The sequence below is a fragment of the Metopolophium dirhodum genome, chromosome 2, assembly GCF_019925205.1.
Source record: "Metopolophium dirhodum isolate CAU chromosome 2, ASM1992520v1, whole genome shotgun sequence".
Taxonomy (NCBI): Eukaryota; Metazoa; Arthropoda; class Insecta; order Hemiptera; family Aphididae; genus Metopolophium; species Metopolophium dirhodum.
In genome coordinates this window covers 12,224,780-12,237,224 of record NC_083561.1, presented here as the reverse complement: position 1 = coordinate 12,237,224, position 12,445 = coordinate 12,224,780, and the positions used below count along the sequence as shown (strand labels likewise).

The 12,445-nt window shown below is 30.7% G+C and overlaps 1 protein-coding gene across 1 annotated transcript; it reads right to left on the bottom strand.

Moving 5' to 3' along the window:
• Positions 1-1,815: 1,815 nt before the first annotated feature.
• Positions 1,816-6,439, bottom strand: LOC132939241 (uncharacterized). The gene is made up of 4 exons (XM_061006315.1): positions 6,263-6,439; positions 3,870-4,028; positions 3,165-3,335; positions 1,816-3,099 (listed from the first exon to the last, which is right to left on the bottom strand). Exons 1-4 carry the CDS (start codon positions 6,350-6,352, stop codon positions 2,923-2,925), a joined length of 597 nt encoding a protein of 198 aa, XP_060862298.1. The 5' UTR covers positions 6,353-6,439; the 3' UTR covers positions 1,816-2,922.
• Between the last annotated feature and the right edge of the window lie 6,006 nt (positions 6,440-12,445).

Below are 12,445 nucleotides of genomic sequence, written 5' to 3'. Positions count from 1 at the left end.
TATGGTTCATAGGTTTAAAAAATTATAACATACAATTTCAAAAATATTTTTTAACGAATGATATTATTAAGATCGACCTAAAGGTGTATCTGCTTCTGATAAATATTGTACTCAACGTCATAGTTTATTTTTTCGTGACCTTGCGACTTATGTATTATCATTATGTGACAATCTTAATAATGTATGTTAAAAAAAAAGAATAATGTTAATAATAAATGAATTGGGCATACCAATTATATTTCATGATTTTTGTGTATAAGTGTATCAAGATTATTCTCTGTATATTCATTCAAATGCAATTGCTAGTTATAAAGTTGTAAAATTATGAACAAAAGCTGATTGGATGTTGATACCATATTATGGGCAAATGCAAACTGGACAAGTGATTATCTCTTTTGTTGTAAATTCAGCCATATAATTTTCACCGGTAAAATATAATAAGTATTGCGTAATTTAATGTGAAAATAATAAATAACTTATACATATAACCTATGTATAATATAATATACATTGTTAATGTTGTATAAAAGGAACTCATTACCGTCCCTCGATCCTGTTGAGAAAAACGAACGCGTTTTCGTTCTTTTACATTTATTTTACGATCTGAGTGGTTGTCAATGGTGTTTTTTGCAGACAACTTTTAAACCAGAAATAATCGGCTAATTTGTACATTCATTACCTTTTCTGATTGGTAGGTAAACTAACTCAAATCATATAATATATTCTAGAAAATATTATTATTAAAAATAACATGCGTTTTATACTTTAATTTTTTATTTGTTTCATAATTTAAGGAACGGAAATTTTCGTTTAAGTCCCTTAAAAATAGGAACACTTTCCCGTTCATCGTTCCAATATTTTAAAAAGAACGCGTTTCAGGAACACTTCCCAACACTATTTCAGCTACAAAGAATTTCCATGCTTTTTTGGTGGTATGAAAATAAACTAGTTTTTGGTGGATAATGAGATAATGAGATGATGAGATTAACTTGCATGTTGCACTCCTCTGATTAATGCTAAATGGATCTCAAAAATATTATTAGATAATTATTAATTATATATAAGAAGATCTGGACATGTTATTATTCATTTTTATGTGAAAAAAACTGGCCCGAGCTAAGTAATTTGTACTTTTTATAGTGACTACAGCAATATATATTTTTTTTATTGTTTGAACTAACAGGCGTTAGGGCCCGTCACCCGCCTACCATGTTCATCACCACGGGCAGGGTAAGTGGGGACCATGGCTATTTTTTTCATTGGTTGGACCCACAACCATGTATTGGCCTCTGGGCTCCCGAAAGTCTTAATCCAGGCTTGAATTTTTCACCAAATTTAGTATATTATATTTTATAAAATAAAATTCCGTTTCCTCACCGTTTACACAGACATAGTTATATTACAAGTATAAAGTACTATACATAGTTGTACATTTGAACCACCATATCCGATCGTCTAACCGGATCTTAAAAGTTTTTAGTCGTTTTCTTTATCCTTAATAGTTACCTATAGATGTGAAGGAGGAGAACTCACTCTGGCTATGAAAAAGCAGAATTAAAAACAGAACGCACTAGGGATATGCCTCTATATCCTAAGTTTATAAGATGCTCATATATTTGACTATTTTAATTTTGATAACCGATTTACCCATAAACCGTACTACGCTTACGCCGGTGGTGACTGTCAATTAGACACTCAATCACAGATTTCAAATTGACATTTTTCTTCCACACAAAAAACACCAGACTAGTAACGAAGTAGCACCAATCACACCACCAACCCCCATCCCATATATTTGCTATCGGAGTAGTGTTGAACATTTTATTTTTATTTGTATTATAATTATATAAATAACAAAGTATTGTTTTTGTGAACATAAAAAAAATATTATTTTTCATTCAACGTAATTAAAAATCTTTCGTATGGAGCATAAATAAAAATATTATGAAATGTTGTACTTATTAAAACCAATAGGTACAGCAATTAAATACAATTTCAGAATTAATCTATTAACATTTAGTATTATAATTCGATTCGTAACAATTATCCGAGTATAATAAGTAGGACGTACTATGCTAAATATTGCATACAACTGATATGTTATGTAAACAGTTATTAGTGTTAATATAATATGAAGCTTAATAATAATCCATAAACAACGAATATAATTTTTTATATCAATACGGGACCGGAGTGGCGCAGAGGTTACGCAGTTGACTGCGACTCACACAGCCATCGGTTCAATTCATAGCTAAGTGCAAAATATTTGTGTGGTTCTATGCGATTACCATTTCTCGTGCTGTCGTTCGATTGGTTTCCAACTAGGTCCCACTCCACTGGAAGTAAAGACACCACCCTATCGTCTTGGAGAAGGGTGGTAGTATCATGAATATAGTGGATATATACATAGATAAATAGATCACAAGATCTCCCAACTATCCACTTGTGATAAGCATAGACAAAGACCTTGAGGTCATTTCAATGAACAAATACAGAAAAAAAAATTTCAATGCAATAATATTAGTAATTCTTGTGTTTGTCTTCTAAAAATTAAAATGCCTATTTTACAATTTTTTATTGCATACAAATCCTAGTCCTGTTCATTATACTTCCCACGGACCTTTTGACTTTAATGACAAACATGTAACATCCAATACATCGTATTTTTTTCTTGTATAACCATACTATAAACATTAAATTTGTAAGTTCTTTAATACATTTTTTTGGTATATTTGTATTTGATAGATAGTTTGATACTATTAATTATTTAATTACTGTGCTATAATTATAATACAAGTTGCAATTTGAATTAATTATATCCATAACCACCTTTAGTAAAATCACTTTCTTTGTTATTCTTAAAATCCTAACATATAATTTAAATTTAACAAACTACAAACACTATATTATGATTTCACCCAGTTATTCAATTTCCCAAGGACGTTTTATTTCAACGGTAAATGAGAAACATCCAACATCATTGCCATTTTTGTCCAAATAAATAACTTTACTTTTGTAAGTTCCATAAAAGATTTGTTTAGGAAGATTAGTATTTGCTGGAAATTTTGATATATCATATCCTTTGGTGGTATATATTCCCTAAAAATATTAACTATGTTCTTATAATAAATTAATTTTAACCTTTTTTTAATAAAACAACTTACCGGCGGTATAGAATTATGTATTGTGTCATTTACTCCAAAGCTATTTAAAAAAAATGGAAATTCCGGTCCAAAAAGTTTTTTAAGACTCGAGTATGCTTCAGGTGAATTATATACATACGCATTATTTTGCCAACCACCAATTTTATCTTTTACTGCCAAATTTCCACGAAACTATAACAATACATACACTGGTAAAATAAAATATAATAGAACGATTGTTTTATATTGTTTTAATTCAAAAACGAAAAACCATAATTACTTAAAATGTTGTTTTCGTAAGTTTTTATAATACCGGGTATAATTAAAAAAAATATTTATAGATATTTAAGATTTATATAAATTCATCAAAATCGTAAGAATGTGCAAATTTTTGTAGTTGAAAAATTATAAAATGTTTAATTATTATATCAAAGGATTGAAAATTTTAAACATTTTCTCATAAATAGTGCATACTGTAACCAAAAAATCAAAAATATTTACTTTATTATTAATAGACAATAGTAAAATAAATTATTTTATTAGCAATAATATCATAAAATGTACTTAGGTAGTAAGGCTAAGGTTAGGTTATATAGGCCAACATTATATTATATCATTGAATTCAAATTTAACATGGACTCGATAAACTAGCCAAATCAAAAAAGGTAATATGCTACCTATATAATAATTGTGTGTAGGTATGACAATTTTATTTAACAACCTTACCAATAAAGAATCATCAAATGCTTTATTATTAACAGTTATATTTCCTCTTAGTTCAGTTGTAGTTCTAGATGTCTTGAACAAAAAAAAATTGAACCTCAAACTTGAATTCGGATTTGCATTACATTGTTGAGTAGCGATGACATTTACTCGATATTCTCCCTGAAATCACAATTTCATATTTATTATTTCTATTCAAATTTATAATATCATATAATCTTCCTAGAAGATTTTATTCAAACATTTATCTTGTAATATAATATGATGGTTAGACGATTAAAAGTTTTTATTAATTCCAATTAGGTATTATGTTGATTCCAATAAGGCTATAAACAAAAAATGATTCAAACAACTTTAGACGACATACATAAGTTATACACGAATTGTATCCAAAAGTGCATTTTATTACATTACTAGATTTAATTAATAAAATATATTCCTCACGACTTGATTTAGTTGTCGACTGTCTTTTAAGAAAATGTGAAATAAAACGCACCAACATATGATTTTTGTAAAACTTAACATAACCTATACATTAAGTATTTATAAAATTGTTCAGAACAAATTTAATTATAGTAACTAAACTGTTGTGGCCTATAATTGCAATGATTATTTATAATAGTTGATTATTTGAATTTTTAATTATTACTTGACAAGAACTATAAAAAAAGTCTACAGAAAAAGCAAGTAGGAAACTACCTTACAATCTACACTATGTCTTCATTATTTTTATACATATAGACATTGACCAATTCTAATATAACACAAGCATATATATTTTACGAACCGATATATATAATAAATTTAATGTTTTTGATTACCGACAGCTATAGAAATTTTGTTGTAATTACTGTTTTTAAAGTTAGACAGTTTCATAAAAAAAAACAATGGGTTTAAACTATGGTAGAATTTTTGTAATAATAGCTTATCCCGAGCACTCCCGATAATAATAATAATAAATATGAATATCTAATTATAAATGTATGACGAAAAAGATGGGCAAGTGGGTGTCACTTTGCTTAACTGTAGGTTAGAAGTCGATTACTGTAATGGATTGTATTAAATTTGAATTCAATGAATATTATCATTGTATAATAAAAACGATTCTGAGCGCAGCCAGTCAGTCAGCCTATGATATTATTAAGTATATTTGATGATATTATTGTGAATAATGTAATTTATATATAAACTATTTACGTGGAATCTTGTTTTTAATTTTAGTGGAACCTATAACAGTTGAACATTTTATACATTTTTAACTACTAAATAATTATTAAATTTTAAATTTGATAAATTTTGTCAAAATTTGAACTTTAAATGCTTATAAAAAAAAATTGTGCTTATGTATTTTTAATATTTTTCAACTGCTATTGTAAAAATATATCAGGAGCCTTGCATTAAATTTTCATGCTTTTTTACCTAACAAATATAATGTTATTGATAATTATAGGAAAAAAAAAACAAAAAAAAATGAAAACTGACAATGTCCATAAACAGCTTAAAAAAAGTTTTAATTTCAAAATATTTTCGAAATTTTATGATGTATAGCAAATGAAAATATAAACATTCAGTAAAATGTATTTAAAGTTATTCGTTTTTGAATAACAATAAAATAACAAAACCGCTACATGAGAAATATTACATTTTAAAATCCCAGATTTGAAAAGAAAAATTATTATGAATTTCTAACTCAAAATAATTTGCTCATTTTCGTGAATTTTACGTATTTTGTCATTATTTGAACTTTAAATGCTTATAAAAAAAATTAGAACTATGGATTTTTAATATTTTTCATCTGTCTTTGAAACAATATATTAGGAGCCTTCTATTAAATTTTCAATCTTTTTTACCCAACAAATAAAATTTTATTGATATTTATAGAAGAAAAAACTAAAAAAATTGGAAACTGAAAATATCCCTAAACAGCTCAAAATAAGTCAAAATATTTTGAAAATGGCATGGTCTATAGAAAATTTTAATATTAACATTCAGTCAAAATGTAATGTATTATTTGTTTTAGAGTTACACCAAAAACCAAAATTGATTTAGCGTAAAAATTCCCATTTATCCTTAATTTTTTTTTGTTTTGACGGTGCTTTTGAAAACTACTGTCGAATTTTTACTTTTGACCCCCCCCCCCCTCAAAGTACCAACTAGATTCACATCCCTATTAGAAAAGATACTGTTGAAGAAAATCTAAGCACTTTTACTGTCCTAAAAAGTAAAGTAAGACACAAAAATAAATTGAATATTAAAAAACAAACACACATCATTGTAAAATACTCATCTCTGCTCAGAATCTAATGTTTGATTTTACGGAAGTCTAGATTGATTAATTGATGTAATAGAATTATACTAATTGTAAATATATTTTATAAAAATCAAGTGCTACTTACTAGGGGTAAATTTGGAAAAACCTTGAATTCTTTTGCTCCAGAATCGACTAGAATCATAAATTCAGCAAAAATGATAAAAAAGTACTTCATGGTTTATCAGTTTGAAATATTATAACATGAAAATGTAATGAATGTTTTTAAACGAATAATGATATTGATAATTATGACCGAGCTAAAGGTATATCCGCCTCTGATAAATATTGTGTTCAACGAGTTATGTTATATAGTTGTTTTTTAGTGACCTTGCACCTTATGTATTATCATCATGTTAAAAAAAAAAAGAATACCTAATGTAAATTATAAATGAACTTGACATATTATATTTCATGATTATTGTGGATAATTGTATCTAGATTATTCTTTGTATATTCATTCAAATACAATTGCTAGTAATAAAATTTTAAAATTATGATCAAATTCTGATTGGATGTTGATACGATATTATTGGTTAGGTTAGGTTAGTGGTTAGTTGCAAATTGTGCAAGTAAACTCGGTCTGATAATTTTAACCGGTAAAATATAATAAGCATGACGTCATTCAATGTGAAAATAATAAATAACTTTATAACGTATGTATATTATATGTATATAATTTATTTCAGCTATAACGAATTTGCATGCTTTTTAATAATATGAAAATGAAATAATTTTTGGAGTAAAATGAGATAATGAGATTAACTTGCAAGTAGTGATGTCTTTGGTTAGTGCTAAATAGATCTCAAAAATATTATTAGATATGACAAGATCTGGGCATGTTATCATTTATTTTTATTCGGGCCGAGTTTACATGTTAATCATTTTTACGTGAAAAACCTGGACCGAGTTGGATCGCACTTATAGTGGTGTATAAGTCATAAGTATTAAATGTTTTTTTTTTATCGTTTCAGGTTTTGAATGCTGAAAAGTACTATTTTAACGTGATAAATATGGGGTCTAAAGCTTCCTGAGCAGCTGAGACACGATTGAGCATAAAACACCTTTTTTGCGACACGATTGAGCATATATTATCGGTGTATCAAAGGAAAATGTAATACAAAAGAAAACCAACACGATTGAGCATAAAAAACTCTGCAACCTTGCCATTTTCAATTTTGAACTGTATTACACAAAAATATTTATTTAAATAATTATAATATATCAAAATAATAATAATAGTTATGACTTATGAAAATAATAAAATCAAAATATTTATAAGTCAATAATAGTCTCAATAGTAGTCACATTATAATATAGCATAATGGGGAAATAAATGCCGAACCAAAAAACATTTTCAGCCATTTCCCTAGTTCATTACTGTTTTCCATGTATGTTATTCTGAGAGAAGGTTCGCAAACAACCTACAAACAAATTATTATATTTTAGTAAAAAAGTTCTATATTATATAATTATTTCTTACTTTTCTCCATCACGATTGTCTTAAATGAAATCGACATCAAATTATTTTAATATTTCCAAACACGTCAGTAATTGCCTGATGAGCTCCAATTTCAAAATCAACATGAAATGTGTTAATTTGCAAATTTTTTTCGCTTAGTTTTAAACATAAATTATTTTAAAATTACCACATTTTAATATAAGTAGACCTAGTTTTATTTTGTAAAAAAAAAGTAAACAAGTGGTAAGTAGTATCCATTTTTATATCCATGTATTGTGTACAATTGAATAAAATATTTAGCATAATTAAATGTGCCATCGCCAAAATACTCGGTACAATTATTTGTCATAAGTTGTATATTTTATTCCATAGTTAAGCATACAAAATTATCATCGGTAGGCATGTAAATGAATTGTTGACCCTTATATTTAAAACATTCTTAATTTTGCAAGTCACTTAATTGATAAATTGCTTCATCCAAAGAAGTTGGTAATTTAGGATAGGTCTGCTTCCGTTTATCATACATTGATTTCCGTACATTTCGTACATTTTGATTGTTTACATTTGATGTTGAAGATGAATTTAAAAGTTCGGTGCGAATAACTTTAAGTGGCCGTGTGGAAATTGATTCTTCAGCTTTTCTCTTGCAGTTTTCTCTCAAAACTTGTGTTTCTATTTTTTCAATAGAATTTTAATCGTGTTTATGTTGTCCAACAGTTTCAATCATTTTACGTTTTTTTAAACCTGAGAACATTAATGCTGAACATGTATTATTCGTACACCTCCATCTCAATAGATCATCTTTTTTTCGCTCCCCAATTAATTTATATTTGTATAAATTCACTAAGGCCAATTCTTTGCCTCTTTCTGATAAAATAATTGTTATATAATTTATATCCATATTAAAACAAATAGAAACTATAAACGCACTTATACGAAACGCACTATACAGGACTATATAGGTGATCGAACACTGATATTATATCTATAATAATTTTGGAATTGTATCTTAATTTATTATCTTATATTTCCCCCCAATTTTAAACATTTAAAACGTCGGAACTTTATTGATCCAGAACTAATTTATTAATCGATAACATTGTCGATAAAGCTGGGCTCAGATCACGGCTCGCGTCTGGTATCATAATAATTGGTATAATAATACGTGAAAATAATAAATAACAACATTTCGGCCACGTGAATGTGGCAACATCGCAAAAAAAAATTCTATGATCAATCGTGTTGCTAAAAAGGTCTATGCTCAATCGTGCTTTACCGTCCTGAGCACCACCCCTCGTGAGTATGCCACTGCATTTTCCTGTTACCTGCAGCTACAACGTAAAAATAAACGCGCAGACGTGACACTACAGAAACCGTGGGCCCTTACGGAAAACTCGACCATCATAGGTGATTCCCATAACGACGACATATATAATATGATATAGAGGTATATATTATAGTAGCGTTCGGATTTAGGTATAGTGTTCGTAACAATATATGTACGACCTACCGTGCAGTTTCGACAGCCCACCCTTAAGGCACATCGTTTTGCCGACGATAATATGTACTTATGCGCACGTATACACATAATATTATACAAATAGGTTGGTATTAGGGATCTGGTATCTGGTATATATATATATGTTTTTCCGACTTTGGAGTTTTGGTCATGCGCGCGCTCCATAATATTATGTGAGCTCTCCAAAATATTCACATCGCTCTGCACATAAGATTACCGCGGTCGGTGCCATTTGTCGAGACGTCCGCGACTCCAGGAGAGAGATATGCGCGGCGAGTGCTCTCGCAAAGGAAGGATTACACGTCGCGCGCATTCAAATCGCGCGCGGGCTTTGCTTCTTACCACCACCGCCGCCGCCACCACCGTCACCGCGTAAGACTCCTGCAATTGCCCGATAAGAAAACGAATATAATAATATTATATTATATATATATATATACCGTGGCGAGAAGTAGACGACGACGATATATCACTACGCCAAGGACGTTTTTATTTATATTATTACGCAGCGTGCTTTATACAAAATATACATATAACATGTATGTGTATACCTCCACACCCTCACCATTACCACCACTACCACCACCACCACCACGACCACCACTGGTAGCGATTGACGAGCGGGTTGTGCTATATTATCGTACAGCACTACAGCAGTCTTTCCTGCGGTTGCGGGAAGGGTGGTGACTTGTATATATATATATATATATATATAACACGACGACGCGGACGTTATCGCCGGACTCGTGCTTTCGTCGAGCCCGGCTTAAGTACGCGCGAACACTGCGCAGAAACGCATAAAGCTGTTCGCATGGGGTTTCATTCTATTTTTTATATTTAACATCTCGTTATGTTTCGTCGTATAATAGTACTAATACGCGCGTGTCACGTGGGCGAGCAGAACAGAATTTTTTTTTATACGATTGTTTATTTGCCTCCCTTCCTCGCACGCGTACGCTAAATAACATAACTCCGAATGACCGGGCCTATATATAATATCCCATTATATTGTACGTTTATACTTATGCGCCGTATATGCCTACCTATACATTCGTATACATACCAGCTCCTGTATATATTGTAGTACACCGTCTCGGAGAAATTGCGCAGCAGCATCGTTTCGGCGGCCGACGGACGACCAAAGCGAACACGCGCTTGTGTGCGTACAGGAAGAGAAAAAAGAACGGCGGAAGACCATTGAAAAATATTGTTAAGTGATTCGGAAAATAAAGGAGAGAAAAGGGTCCCGTCTGTCCTCCCCCCCCCCCCCCGCCAACCAACCCGGCCGACCAGTACACAGACGAAGAAGCTCCGCTGCACTGTATATAAGGGTTTTATACTTGCACGAGAGGGTCTCCTCCGCCGGGCCATTTGGTATTCCCGTAACGTACACAGTCGGGCGAAATATAAAAAGGAAATTGGAGAAAGAACGATAGTAAGAGTGTTATTATAGATGGAAGCCGATCGTGTATACAGGGTGGCTACATTTTGAGTTCTATCACGGACCAAACATCGAAATATTCGTATCCTGCAGTGTATTTGTCCCACGGTTTAACGTTTTATAAATTTGATTCTATTTTTTTTTTTAGGACATATTGTATTGTTTTTTTTTAAATTACAAAATGTCTATCTTTAAATTTTAAGAAAAAATACATAAATAAAATCGCATAACGATGTGTACCCAAAAAAGATAACATTCGAATGAAGAGGGAAAAAAATCACCCTGTATATAGGGTATACCTGGTACATTATATTATATAGGCAGGTACAGACGTACAGTAGTCGATCGACCATCCGCACCACGACGCTCAGTGTTCCGTTTTAATGCAAAATATATTTATTGGGAAATGGCATTTTTTTCTGCCTCAGAGTTCTCTAATCGTAGATTTGGACCGAGTCGTGGTGGCAGGGACGGGGATAGTGGTTATTCAAATTAATTTTCCGCGGCCTCCGCGTCCGGGGCTCCAAATAACGATTAATGTGCACGGTAAAGGCCGAAAAAGGAATTCCGACGCTAGTACCTTCATATTATTATACTCCTGTTTATACGTATATAATATATATATATATTTATATATAAGTGTGTGTGTGTGTGTGTGTGTGTGTGTGTGTGTGTGTGTGTGTGTGTGTGTGTGTGTGTGTGTGAGTCGATATCGGCAGACTGTGTTTTTCAATTTTGAATTTCTGGGAACCGTTTTCTGTTTATAAGAATCTATGGCCAGAGGAATGCGCGTGATTTCAGTAACATCATACAATATGTACACCGCACACGCTGTCGTTTCCGACTGGATTACCTACATAGATTTTAAACAAACTGTTATAATTGCATAGGATCACGTACACCATATTAATTTAATAATATTAAAACACTGAGTGCCACGGATCAATAATTACTAAAGCCACTTAGCCATATCGATATCGATAGCAAGCAATACTCGAAAAGTATGAAAGGTGCTGTCGTGTTTCTAAATATGTCATATTTTTTAGTGTTGGTATTTTTGGTATTTTAAATGTTTAAACTAAGTGTTAATAAACATTTCGTTTATCGATAGGAAAATATTTTATGGATTTTATTGGAAACTAATATTATTCGAGATGGTTTGAGAATTCCGCCCAAATTGTTTAGTATCACACTTCCTCAAATTAATTTTTCTCCCTGAATCAGAAATATTCAAAATACAAACGCGTGTTTTCTATCTAATAGGTTGTAGGTTATACCTCCTTAATTTATGCATGGTATAATATTATTTATTTATCTTATAGTCTTGTATTACTTTTTGTAATAATATGTATACAAACTTATAGTTTTTGTAAATTGTAAGTGTCAATTGGGTTCATAGACGACCTATTATTTTAATTACCTATATATAGGCATGCCTGTTGAAGTCGATGTGTATATATTATACATTGTAGGTATTAGAATTTAGGTACCTACTTGAAAATTTAAGTCAATATTAGTTGGTCAGTACCCTATTGGTAATTTATATATCGCCATGAAGCGATTTATAACCTATCTCTCTGTTAAGCTGCCGTCACACACCAGTTGTGCCAGCAGGGCCGCAGGGGGTTTCCCGATCAGGTCAATTTTCGTTGGAGATGACTAACAACCAGACACTATAACTCAGCTTTACACTAAACTTATTTTTATACAAAAAAAGTCCAGAGCGTTGTCCACAAATCCATCACAGACGGACCGTCTAACTTTGGAAAATGCGATGCTTTCACCCGTGAGCAATATATTAACTATCTACCAAATTATGTAACCCTCCTTATAAGAGTGCGTTTTTATC